Source organism: Rhinatrema bivittatum, chromosome 5 (genome assembly GCF_901001135.1).
Source record: "Rhinatrema bivittatum chromosome 5, aRhiBiv1.1, whole genome shotgun sequence".
Classification (NCBI taxonomy): Eukaryota; Metazoa; Chordata; class Amphibia; order Gymnophiona; family Rhinatrematidae; genus Rhinatrema; species Rhinatrema bivittatum.
This window is the reverse complement of record NC_042619.1, coordinates 373,981,990-373,996,019: the sequence shown is the minus strand read 5'-3', so window position 1 is coordinate 373,996,019 and position 14,030 is coordinate 373,981,990. Positions and strand designations below refer to the sequence as shown.

Below are 14,030 nucleotides of genomic sequence, written 5' to 3'. Positions count from 1 at the left end.
TAGGATCGCCTGGTAATATGACTGCCTGGTGGAAAGTAGTGGACATCAAGCATCACCTAGATAGGATTTTAGACAGTGCTGGGGAGGAGCTGGCTGCCGTGGTATATGTGGGCACCAATAACATAGGAAAATGTGGGAGGGAGTTTCTGGAAGCCAAATTTAGGCTTTTAGGTAGAAAGCTTAAATCCAGAACCTCCAGGGTAGTGTTCTCGGACATGCTCCCTGTTCCACGCGCAGGTCCCCAGAGGCAGGCAGAGCTCCGGAATCTCAATGCGTGGATGAGACATGGTGCAAGGATGAGGGATTCAGTTTGTAAGGAACTGGGCAAACTTTTGGGGAAGGGGGAGTCTTTTCCAAAGGGATAGGCTCCACTTTAACCAGGGTAGAACCAGGTTGCTAGTGCTAACCTTTAATAAGCAGATAGAGCAGCTTTTAAACTAGAACAAAGGGGAAAGCAGACAGTTCCTCAGCAGCACATGGTTCAGAGGGAGGTATATTTTAAGGATACTAATGAAGCAGGAGAGTTAGGGCATCCCAACATCTGCAAGGGACTAAATGCACAACAGAATCTTTATGAGTAGAAATCCCATGTGTAGGCCCAAGATGGTGGCGTGAATGGTCGCAAGGAAAAATGCTCCGTCTGAATTTATTTCCTGATAGAAGATGCCTCCTAAAAGAAAAGGTAAAATACGGGTTTTCCCGCTGGAACCTGTTTTACCTGAAGCACAGAAGCAGATAACTTTGTTCGCGACCCCGATGGTGGAAAAAACGGGTGATATTGTCCCTGCTTTAGTGACTGGAGAGGGAGCTCCGGCACTATATGGGGAAACCACGCTTAGTCCCCCGGATTGTCGACCTCCACCACCTCCTGTGCCGTGGGTGAACGTGCAAGAAGTAGCGCAAAAAGATGACATCAACCCCTTGGTGGAAGGAGGAAGCAGAGATGGAGGAATGGAGCTGCAACCTCAATTCTCCTCGAGTATGCTAGGAACAGCGTCAATAAGGGCCATAGAGGAGCTTGAAACATCGTTGTCTCCAGTTGACCCTGTTGAGGAGGAAAGAAGGATCTTGGCGGCACAAGCGGTGGATTCTCCAGGGTTGCTGAAAGCCCGAGAAGGGGGTGAGTTTTTTCAATTGCTCCCTAAGCCGGCTGTAGTAACCTTGGATACTTTGTGGGACCTGGTAGCTAGCCTTAGATGGCTAGTTAAGGATTATGAAAACAAATATGAGACAATGGAATCTGAGATACAAACCCTTATCCGCAATTTGGGGGACCAGATTAAAGAACTTGATAACAGAGTTGAAGAGGTGGAACAGCGTCAGTTCAATCTGTGAACTTTAGATTAATAGAAGATTATTGGATTCAGTCCAAAAGGCTGGAATCCTTGGAAAATCATTTTAGACATCTTAATTTAAGATTCTTAAATTTCCCATGTGCTTTGGGAGAAGATACCCAAAACATGTTAAGAAAGTTCTATGTAGAAAATCTAAAATATGAAGAATCTAAACTTCCTTTGGTTAACAAGGCATATTTCTTGACAAAAGCCAGAAGAAACACTGGAGATAATCGGATGGAAGCTCTTGACAACCTGACACAATTTTTAGAACGTTCCACAGTGGAGATTTTAGATTGAGGAACGTCGCTTGTGTCGTTTGTGACTGAGCGAGACATCAGTGACGTTATGAGAAAATATTTTCAAAATATCACTCTGGCTTTCTATGGGCAAGTTGTTAAAATATTTCCGGACTTTGCTAGGTCCACCCAAATAAGGAGAAGGGAATTTTTAAATCTGAGAGCACAGGTATTATCTTTAGGTTACTCATTTGTATTGAAATACCCATGTAGGTGTATAATACAAGGAAAAGATGCAAGTTTTGTTTTCACCATGATAGAATAGCTGAAATCCTTTCTGAATGCCAGGAATTTAAACATCAATCCTGTCCAACAGGATCCCTAACTATAATCAAGTATTAAACACCATATCCGTTAAGCCAGTTTTTCTTTCTTTGCTTGTGTTCTTATGTATTCCCTTTAACTTTCTGGGCCACATTTTCTTATTTTTTTAGTTTATACCTCGCTGAAAAGTATTGTAATGGGAATTTCTTATTGGAGATGTTAAATGTGAAAGTTGTTTTCTTACATATCTTTTCTTTTCCTGTAAAGTAAGATGTATAATTACTTTTTGAAAATTAATAAAATATGAATTATAAAAAAAAAGAAATCCCATGTGTGTTGGGGAAGAGTATAGCAATAGGAGTACACCTGGCCAAAATGATACGATGAATGATGAAATGCTAAGAGAAATCAGGGAAGCTAACCAAATTAGTAGTGCAGTAATAATGGGAGATATCAATTACCTCAATATTGACTGGGTTAATGTAACATCAGGACATAATAAAGAGATAAAGTTCATGAATGGAATAAATGACAACTTTATTGAGCAATTGATTCAGGAACTGATGAAAAAAGGTGCTATTTTAGATCTAATTCTTAGTAGAGCACAGGATTTGGTGAGAGAGGTAACGGTGATGGGGACACTTGGTAGTAATGATCATAACATGATCAAATTTGAATTAATGACTGGAAGGGGAACAGTGAGTAAATCCCTTTCAACCACTTATTGTCGCCCCCAACCTTCCTCTTCCCTCATCCTAGTGTAAACCCCTCCTCACCAATAGTCTACCACTTCTTTGATTTCATTTAGCCCTCGACGTCCTCGAGACACAGATCCATTATAGCATACTATGTAAATATTAACTGTAAATGCGTTTTTACTATGTAAATATTCCTGTCCCTCTCTCTTTTTCCTCCTATCCCAGTTGTTAACTTCCCCGTTCATTGTAACTATTATTTTCCACACCAGTTCAATACCTCTAGTTCTATGTTCAATGCACAACTTGTTAAATGTAAACCGACTTGATGCAACCTCTGGTCGTGAAAGCCGGTATAGAAAATAATAAAATAAATAAATAAATCCACAGCTCTAGCACTAAACTTTCAAAAGGGAAACTTTGATAAAATGAGAAAAATAGAAAAAACCTGGAAGGTGCAGTTACAAAGGTTAAGTGTACAATAGGCATGCACATTGTTAAAAAATAGCATCCAAGAAGCACAGTCCAGATGTATTCCACGCATTAAGAAAGGTAGAAGGAAGGCAAAACGATTACCGGCATGGTTAAAAGGTGAGGTGAAAGAAGTTATTTTAGCCAAAAGACCTTCCTTCAAAAACTGGAAGAAGAATCCATCTGAAGAAAATAGAAAAAGCATAAGCACTGCACATTGAATGTAAACATTTATAAGAGAGGCTAAGAGAATTTCAAAAGAAGTTGGCCAAAGAGGCAAAAACTCATAATAAAAACTTTTAAAAATATATCCGAAGCAGGAAGCCTGCAAAGGAGTTGGTTGGACCATTAGATGATCAAGGGGTTACTTCGGGAAGATAAGGCCATCGCAAAAAGACTAAATGAATTCTTTGCTTCAGTGTTTCCTGATGAGGATGCTGGCGAGATACCAGTTCCGGAGATGGTTTTCAAGGGTCACAATTCTGATGAACTGACCACATCACAGTGAGCCAGATTGACAAACTGAACAGTAGCAAATCACCTGGACCAGATGGTATACACCCCAAGATTCTGAAAGAACTCAAAAATGAAATTTATTCTTATTACAAGTATGTTGTGCTCGGGGGTGGACCCCTGTCCTGTGGCAGTACAGGGACTGGCCACAGGGGGCGGAGCACGAAGGGAGACAGAGGCAGTGTAGATCGTCACCATTGGAAGCCCGAGGTCCCCCCGGGAGGAGCCTGTAGGGACCTGGGCCGCTGGGACTTAGGTGGGCCTCGCAGGGTCTCCTGGGAGAGTCAGAGTCCAGCGTGCCCACAGACACAGGAAGAGCGCTATCGGGTTCGAGACTGGAAACAGGTTGGAGGAGAGCGAACCAGAATAGAGTTGGTGAGGACAAGGCTAGGGACAGAGCCAGAATCAAGCAAGGTCAGGCGAGCAGGGTCAAAGTCCAAGAATCAGTCCGAGGAGTGGTCAACGAAGCAAGGGTCACGATCCACGGGTCAGGCAAGGTCGAAGAGCAGGCTGAGGTCTTTAGCAGGCGGCAGGCAGGCAGGCAGGTCAGGGTCAAGCTGAGGTCTTTGGCAGGCGGCAGGCTGGTCAGGAACAAGCTGGCAGGCGGCAGGCAGGCAGGTCAGGAACAAGCTGAGGTCTTTGGCAGGCAGCAGGCAGGCAGGTCAGGGTCAAGCTGAGGTCTTTGGCAGGTGGCAGGCAGGCAGGCAGGTCAGGAACAAGTTGAGGTCTTTACCAGAAAGTCAGTCCGAGGTAAGACCAGGGAGACGAACATGAACACAGGAACAAGCAGACAAGGAAGCAGGTACAAGAGGTGATCTGAGAAACTATAGACCAGGGAGCCTGACATCAGTGCTGGGAAAAATCATTGGAAACTTTTATAAAGAATACAATTACAGAACATATAGATAGACATAGTGTAAAGGGACACAGCCAGCATGGATTTACCCAAGGGACGTCTTGCCTCACAAATCTGCTACATTTTATCTAAAGGGTGAATAAACATGTTGATAAAGGTGAACTGGTAGATGTAGTGTATTTGGATTTTCAGAAGGTGTTTAATTTTCTTAGAATCCTCATGAGAGGGTTCTAAGAAAACTAAAAAGTCATGGGATAGGACATGATGTCCTTTTGTGGATTTCAAACTGGGTAAAAGACAGGAATAGAGAGTAGGATTAAATGGTCAGTTTTCAAATGGAAAAAGGTAAACAGTGGCGTACCTCAGGGATTTGTATTTGACCAGTGCTTTTTAATATATTTATAAATGATCTGGAAAGGGATACAACGAGCGAAGAGATCAAATTTGCAGATGACACAAAATTGTTCAGAGTAGTTAAATCACAAGTGGATTGAGATAAATTGCAGGAGAATCTTGCAAGACTGGAAGATTGGGCATCCATATGGCAGATGAAAGTGCAAGGTGTTGCATATAGGGAAAAATAACCCATGCTGTAGTTACACGATGTTAAGTTCCATATTAGGAGCTACCACCCAGGAAAAAGATCTAGATGTCATAGTGGATAACACATTGAAATCGTCAGCTCAATGTGCTGGGGCAGTCAAAAAAGCAACAGAATGTTAGGAATATTTAGGAAGGGAATGGTTAATAAAACGGAGGATGTCATAATGCCTCTGTATCGCTCCATGGCGAGACCGCACCTTGAATACTGTGTACAATTCTGGTTGCCACATCTCAAAAAAGATATAGCAGTGGAGAAAGTACAAAGGGCAACTAAAAATGATAAATGGTATGGAACAGCTCCCCTATGAGGAAAGATGAAAGAGGTTAGGGTTGTTCAGCTTGGAGAAGAGACAGCTGGGGGGGGGGGGGGGGGGGGGGGGGGGGGGATATGACAGAGATCTTCAAAATCATGAAAGGACTTGAATGGGTAAATGTGAATCGGTTACGTACTCTTTCAGATAATGCAAGGACTAGGGGGCACTGCATGAAGTTAGCAAGTAGCACATTTAAAACAAATTGAAAAAAGTTATTTTTCACTCAACACACAATTAAGCTCTGGAATTCATTGCCAGAGCATGTGGTTAGGGCAGTTAATATATTTTGTTTTTAAAAATGTTTGGATACGTCCATAAACTACTATTAATCTATAGGGAATATCCACTGCTTGTTGCTGGCATTAGTAGCATGGGATCTATTTAGTGTCTGGGTACTTGGATTGACCACTGTTGGAGACAAGATACTGGGCTTGATGGACCCTTGGGTCTCAGGGCCGGCGCATCTATTAGGCGAACTTTGGTGATTGCCTAGGGCGCTGAGCCGTAGGGGGCGCCGAAGAGCAGACACGTGGTGCTGCAAGCGGGGCCTATCCCGCTCGCGGCAAACAGAAATAGAGACTGTGTGCTTCTCAGGGCTGCTCGCAGCCCTGAGAAGCACACAGTGTCACGCCCCCCCCCCCCCCATCCAAATAGAAGCAGAGGGAACAGCACTCCAAGGCATCAAGAGTGGGGAAAAGGACTACCAACGATGGCATGAGCACCCCACGGCACTGAGAGAGAGGGACAAAGCAACACAAAGAGTGGCATGAACTCCCCTGTTAATTCTGGAGGGCAAGACAGAAGAAAACAGGTGATGACATTAAAACATGATTAAGAATCTGTAAACACGGGTGAGGAGGAAAGCTGAGCCACAAGAATACTGGTGTGGAATATATTCCAACCTTTTGTGTCCAAGACAGCACTTGATGATGACTGATGAACTAAATAATAATCTGGATAGCATGGGGTGTGTGTTAGAGAATTGTGAAAGCATAAAAACACAATGAAGGCAGGTGAGTAGGAAGGACCAGCATAAAATTGTCATCATAAGAACGGAAACAGCAAGAAAAGATCTAGTGTCAGGTCAAAGAAGAGAAGATATGAGGGAGGCAAAATATTTAGGTACTTTAATCTAAAGGTTGGAATCTTGAACTGGCATTGAAACTTGATTAGAAACAAATAAAGAGAAGTATATTTTGGAAAAGCCAAAAAAAAAAAATATGAAAAGGAGATGAATTTTGATGATTCTGGACACAGAGAAGATTCAGAGAAGACCAAGGAGAAGACATGAACAAGTCCTGAAACAGAGAAAGGCTGGCTTCAGTGGAAAGGAAAGGGAGGATTTTTGTGACTGTTAAATACATCGGTGTGCAAGCCTGGAACTAGGAACTGGAAGGAACGTGTGAAATAAAGGAAAGAAAAATCAATAATGATCGCAAGGTTGTATTTTTTTTTTTTCAGAATCTGAAAAAGGGAGAGATATGGAATTAATGAACAGGGCAGTCAGGAGAACAGGACATTGTTTTGTTATCAGGTGCAAAGAAACTAAGCACATCCAAGCAGATACAGAAGAAAGTCAGGAAGAACAGTATAGATAACAGGAGAAGGTTATGTAAAGAAGAGAATAGAGCAGAGAATCATTGGAAAACAATAATAAGAGCAACTGTGAGTACATATTAGAGAGCTCAGGCCTAGTGAGATAGAGAATAGCAGAGGGCTGAGGACTGAGTCTCGGGCACTGCTGACAGATAAAGAGTAGAGGAGTCTGATTTAGTATTATTTTCGATGAGACACTAAGAACAGTTGGGGGCGAGAGGTGGTGAACTAGTGAAATACCCACAGATGATCATTTAGAAAGAAGAATGGAATAAGTAATCAGTGGTATCCAATGCAGCTAACAGGCTAAATAGAATAAGAGAAGAGGAGAGCTCTCAAGGCGAGATGTTACTAAGTGATCAGTTAAGTGAACCAAAACTGTTTTAGCAGATTGAGAAGGGTCAAGAACAGAAGAGGAGAGGAGAAATGCAAGAAACTGACAAAGAATAGCCTATTCCAAGACTTTAGAGAAAGAAAGGAACCAAGACAATTGGGACATAACTGCCGAGGGAGGGTACATGCAAACATTCATAGCACTGAGGAAAAATAACAAAAAAAAGAGAAATTGAAGATGGCAAGAACATAGGAAAGCAGAGGAGTCTGACTAGCTGGTGCAAAATGAGCAGGTGAGACAGAAAATGAGAGTGAGAGAAGGAGGTACAAAGTGACAGAGTCAGAGAAGGAGGAAAAAGGGTCAGATCTAGAGCCCAAATAATGCTCCATCACATTTTCAGACTGAAAGGATTTCCTTCCTCTGTAATAAACTTTGGAGGGAATTTAGAGGTCCACAGGACTGAAGGGTTTTCCTCATTTTGTGTCTATGGCAAAAATACACAGTACATCTGCCCCAAAAAGGTTAAAATAGCTCCTCTAATTTAAAATAATTTTTGTGAGTATAGAATGGATGCAAGCCTTCTGAAAATGAGGTCCAAATTTAATAAAATTAATTAAACAATTAATAGGAACCTAATTGATGGTTTAAAAAAATTTAGTACACTACATTCAGCTTACAAGAATTCCTATTACAGTATAAGAGAATTCATCTTCCATGTAAAAACATCTGTTCAAAGAAGTAAATCCTATTTGAACACATAATGTTTGAATGTTTTTATCTGCCAATCATTGTGCTTTTGTAAGAAACTTCAAAGTGCCTATTTATTGCCATAATCCCCACAATATCAACAGACAGCCACCAGGATAACTGCTGTTCATTAATTCATGTTTTCAAAAAAGCAAACAGTTTGTTAAATTGATATGCATGAAAAATGATCCTGCTGCTTGTTCATTCTGACATGAAAACAAAGTTCCAAACATCAAACTCAAATTCTACAATCAAATCAAAGTTGATTCCTCCCCCCCTCACACACACACACCAGTAACCATGTTATTCCTCTCTTTCACGTGCTAACATTAGTATTATTATTATTCATTTTTTAATAATTATGGTTTTGTTTTAAGCTTGTTTATTTATATTATTATATTTTTTGTAACTTTTATTGAGTTTTACTTTATATTTACTTTATATATATATATATATATATATATATATATATATATAAATAATATATATTTACTTTACCCTGTTGATTGTAACTTTCGACCTATTCCTACCTATTGTTATTTTTCGTTTACTTGAATTGTTACTCCAGTTATACCCTTGTTAAATGTAAACCGATCTGATATGGTTATTTACTATGAAGGTCGGTATAAAAAACTGTTAAATAAAATAAATAAATATTTTGAGTTTGACTGATATATTGTACACCGTTTTGACTAAACTTGGTTTGTAAAAGCGGTGTATAAACATTTTTAAAGAAATAACCAAATAAATAAATAAATAAATAGATAAATTTAATATCACAGATTTCTCTCAGTACAGGCCCCTGAGCAAGAATCGGAAGCTTCAACATCAACAACCCATGAAGCTATGGAAAAAGTCACATGTCAAAATCAGATATATTAGGAAGCTGAACCACACAACAGCTTATCAAATACATGAAAAAGAAATTTGCACCAATCATCTTAAAGCATTAGTCTCTCTCTTTCATAGCTTTACGCTAAGACCATGGAAAAATGACTTACATTTCCATTGTCCAGATAAAAATTACGGATGTGGGTTCCTTTATTCAACTGGCATAAAACACAGAAACGTTCCCAGCTACTTATGAATCAAAATGAAATTGGTGCAAAATGAAGTTATTAGCACTCTGCTGTTCTCTGTATTGTGATGAATTAGTGGATGAGTTGATTCATACCCATCTTAATCCTGCCAGGGTTTGTGCTGAGAGGCACTGATAATAATATAAATACCAACACTTGTGTTTTTCCAGAGCATCCAAAAGTTCTCTTCTCGTCATTTGTATTTGGCTATGTAACTACTGTTATTATTAGCTATCATACATACATACATAGTGTATGTGAAATACGTGCAATTACACCACCTATCCATACGGATCAGGCATTTTTTTTTGGCACAATGTTGGTCTTAATGTCCAGGTTCAATTCTACTTGAGGTGAGGAATAGTGGAAAAAAATATTATGAAAAAGTAGTCTATTCCAGAAGAGATCTAACTCCATCTATGTGAATATCTGCAACTTGCCATCTGGATTTTCATGACTAATCGGTAAGGTATTTATTATATTTTAAAGAAAAAATGAAGAGAATAATTTATAATGCAAATGCCCTTACAATGATGCAGTGGCCCTGCATTGATAAAACTCATTCTGTGAAAACCGGTGTCATGCACAAAGGCTTTTCTCTTATTCTGTCTCTATGAGGGAAAAACAGCTTCTTGAATACTGTCACACTTCTCTAAAAGTTTGGAATTTGGTTTTTTCCCCCCCAGTGTTAATATTGTTGCAAATAGGATATTTATTTACAGCAAATTTAGCTAAACAGTAAATTGTGGGTAGAGTGGGCAGAGGATGGAAGTATCAAGTTCCTTGTATAAAAAATACCCTAAAACAACCCCTGACAGTATTTAATTCTCAACAAATTTTTGTGAAACTTGCTGCCAGCAAAGAAGCCTTCTCTGTTTTGTGCAGGCAAGTTCCCTAGATTTTTTTTTATCTTTATACTTTTAAGTCATTAGCACTGGCTAGCTGCCTTATGATGTCACCGCTGGAAAGAAAATGCCCTGAGCTTTGTATGTGCCCGTTCCTCTGCAGTCCCAGTAAAGCACACATAGTGAACCAGGATATCATGTGAATGAGACTCTCCCATGCCCACCAGCCACACAAGTGAAATGGGAGCATCTCATTCTCGCATGAGGACTTTTGCAGATAACCATTTCAAAAAGACAAATGTGGGGGATTATAGCAAAACTGAATTATTGGTTCCCCAAAGTAACTCATGAACGGTATTTATAGCAACTAGATTCTGATTTTGTTTGCTTACAGTTGATTTCTTGTAGAGCAAACCACAGTGCAGACTGCAACTGGTAAAAGAGTAATGGCCTCATAAACCGAGCTGCAATGTCTATAAGCAACTTTTGTAAAAGTTGGTTTAACGGCAAGGAATGCAATCAATTATTATACCATATTTTTTATTCCAGCAGTACTAGAAAAATGTCTTTAGATAATCATCACATTCTTTTTTTGTTTATGTCTTAAAATAACATTTATAGTTTTTGAAAACTACTTAAGTTCTTCTTAGTCACTTCCACCATTCTGAATCTAGATAGATTGAAACACAACAGTTACAATCCTTACGAAAGAACCCCAGACAGAGAAACCACTGATACATGTAAAATACAAGCAACTAAAAAGCACGAACACCCAAAAAAATAATAAAATCTACCAGAAAAAAAAAATCCTGAAATAAACCCTACAACAAACAGACAAAGCAATACAGCAAGAATAGAAACAGGCAATTTGTAATTTTGAGGCATCCACTTACTACTAACGCTTAACAATTTGCTTTCACCAAGAAGGTTGCAAAGAAATAAGTGGGGAAAAACAATTTTGTTTCATTTGGGTTCTTCTCTTATATTGCTCCTTTAACCAAAACACAATTAGAGAATAAAAACATTACACAGAATGTAAATATAAAATCCAGGCATAAAGAAAGATGGTGCTAGTGACATTTGTTGGCATGGCTTTAAATGTTATTTACACTCAGGACCATATGCAAAGCCCAGATGTAAGTCACGGGATGCCAGTGACGTTCCATGGAGGAGGTGGGGAAGGTGACCCGGAGGCCACTGCTATCCTATAGGAGTCACCAGGCAATTTCTTAAACAGCAGCAACATTCTGCAGCACAAGGATCTAGAACGGTCGCCACCATATGCCCGCTACCATTTTAGCTATTTAAGTGGTCTGTCCAGGCCCGGCTTTAGTCTTAGGCAACTGCCTAGAGTGCCAGATTTTGAAGGTGGCAAATATCCCAGTTAAAAGAGGAGCCTGCTTCCACTTGCTTTAGGGCACTATGCCAGTACAGCTCTCGAGGGGCTTCACTCTGCCTTCTGGGTGCCAAAATATTACATCTGGCCCTAGGTCTATGTATTAAAGGATTTATTCCATTTGTGTCTATGGGGGAAAATGCTATAATAATTAATTCTTCCTGGTACAGACTGAACAAAGATCTTACTGGTTTACCCTTATGGTATATTTTAAATCTGTAATGTTTGGAAACAATAACCTCAATTTGCCTATAGGATTTTCCCCCATTAGGAAAGATCCTCTAGTTTTCTTCCACTACCGTAACTACTACTGCTGCTGCCACAGATTTCTGGATACGAACTGGCTTAGGACTCCAAGTAAAATCACATCCGTGCTGGAGCTACATAAATAATTATGTTAAGGCAGTAGGCACTTGTTGAAGCTGCAGCTCCGTAACTACTCCATAGCTCTGAATGCGTGCGTTACCTGCCCCACGAACAGGTTCCTAATTGTCTGCGGGCGTGGGATCGCCGAGCAGGAATTTCCAAGGTCTGATGTCAGGGCTGGAAGTGTTACCGAGCCGTCAAGTTTCCCTGACCTCGTTTCGCCCTGCCTTTTTTTTTTTTTTTTTTTTCTCTCTCGCCTCTTAGCGCTGTCATCGGGGGGGGGGGGGGGGGGGGGAACGAAGCATTCACCAGGTCCAGAAACCCCCCAAATGAAAGCCAGCGCCACATCTCGGCAGAGTCCCAGACACAAGCCGCAAACCAGCAGCTAAACCCACAGCCGGTGCCCGCGGCACATTTTGGGTCCTGCTCCCGTTCTGGGCGAATATAAAGTTGTTTACCCCGTCGGAGCCAATGTTGTTGACCATTAGCCCAAACCGAAATATTCTCTGTAGCCGTAGCTGCCTGATGACTTAACCCGTATTTCAAGAAGCGCAAGGGCTGCTTCTACAGCAAATAATGCATTACCTCAATTAGAAAAAAAAACCCAAAAAAAAACAAAACCAGACAAAAACAATCACCAATATAATCTGTGTCAGTGTACCGTGCCGGTAAGTTAGTTTCAGGGTTATTGAAAGATAGCGAGGGCAGCTGTAAGGGGCACAGTGAGCTCCGTGTGCCCCCCCAGGTGCATGAAGGCAGCGCGCGCGCGATGTGCGGGCACCGCGGCTGTTAGCATCGCGCGCTACGGGGGGGGGTGACGGGCGCTCCTCCTTACCTGGTGCCGCAGGAGCGGGGCGCGGGCTGGGCGCCGCTGCTGTCCGCCGAGGCCACCTGGCTCCGGCTGGGCAGCTCCCGCTCTCGGCCCGCGCTCTGGAGCTTCAGCTTGGCTTTGCCCTTCCCGTCTCTCCTGGCGCCGGCGAGGTCTCCGCCGCCGCCGCTGCTCTCCGGCCCGGGGCCGGAATCCGGCGGCAAAGTGTCACTCAGGCGGAAGAAGCCGGGACTCTCCGCCCGCCCCCCGCCGCCGCCGCCGCTGCTGCTGTAGCGCATGGTGCGAGGGGGGAAGCCGCCGCCGCTCGGCCGGACCGTGACGGGGGAGGGGGGCGGCACCCACGGCTCACTCTACGCAGCCTCCGCCGGCACCGGGCTCTGGCGCCGCTCTTTGGGCCGAGCGCTTCAGCGAACTAGAGGGGGAGGGGGAGGCAGCAGCCGCCCAGAGCTGCAGCTTCACGGAGGGGAGGGAGGGAGCATTTTATTCGGATGCCTCCCCCCTCCCAGTGAAAGCCCGGGGTCGGGGGTGCTCGGTCGGGGAGGATGGGGGGGGGGGGAGAGAGATATAAGTGCTATCGCCGGGGGTGGAAGGAGCGCTGCTGCTGCTGCTGCCCGCAGGCACGGACTCGTTATCCTGGGGAGGGGGAGGAGAGAGGTGAGGGAGAACGAGACTGGCGTCGAAAGTGGGTCAGGGATTAAAAAAAAAAAAAAAACCAGAGCGAGAGTGTGTGAGAACGATTAATGGCGGCACTTGCGAGGGCACCGGCGGCGGGGAGAGAAGCAACAGGGGGTAAGCGAAGGGGGAGGAGGTTTACTTGGGCTTTGGGATGAGAGCCGCAGCGCGCGCGCGCGCGCTCCTCGCAAGTGCAGGAAATGTTCCACTGACCTACATATTTTTTCCAAACATACGTGACCTTTTTATTTCTTCTTCTCCTTCTTTTTTTTCCCCTCCCTGCTGTGTGGGGGAGGAGACGGGCGCGCATCCAAGAAAAGGAAACCGGCGAAACAGAAGTAGGGCAAAAGGAGCCAAACGAAAACAATAACACAAGGAGGTTTCACAAAGTCTAAAGCCAATGTCAACTCGGGTGATTAGTAACATTATGTATTCCTATTTTTGCTTAGGAGGAGCAGCGGCTTGTTCTGCTGCTGTAGGGGCTATGGAACAGGTACACTGGAAATGGATCCGCCAGTGGGGCCCTTTCCCACATTCAGTGCCTGTAGAAAACAAAATTCCTTCATGTGGGTTTGAGGTGCCTTGTTATTTGGTGTTCAGAACCGGACAAGAACGGTAAGACCCATCTAGTGTGGCCAATCTACTTTCTGTTACAAAAGCAATAGTAGCTCCCTGTAGGTCTCTTGCTTTCCATTCCATTCAGTTCTTTACAACTCTCCCTCCTGCTTTTCCCTTGCCTTCTGGAATCCTGTCCCGGTTTACGTCTCCACTGGGAGCCTATTCCATGCATCCAGCACCCTTTCTGTGAAGAAATATT

General features: G+C 42.8%; 1 protein-coding gene across 2 annotated transcripts in view; it reads right to left on the bottom strand.

The window, feature by feature from the left end:
• LOC115093104 (neuronal PAS domain-containing protein 2-like) overlaps window positions 1-13,446 on the bottom strand; it is a 260,661-nt gene extending 247,215 nt beyond the window's left edge. Inside the window, exon 1 of one of the 2 annotated variants that reach the window (XM_029604797.1) lies at window positions 13,427-13,446. Coding sequence is in view for 1 of the 2 variants with exons in the window: in XM_029604796.1 (XP_029460656.1) it covers window positions 12,548-12,819 (272 nt within the window). In the remaining variant the exon portion in view is untranslated. Of the gene's footprint in view, window positions 1-12,547; window positions 13,098-13,426 lie in introns of those variants that run through there. The other variant, XM_029604796.1, reaches the window with a different exon arrangement.
• Window positions 13,447-14,030: the final 584 nt, after the last annotated feature.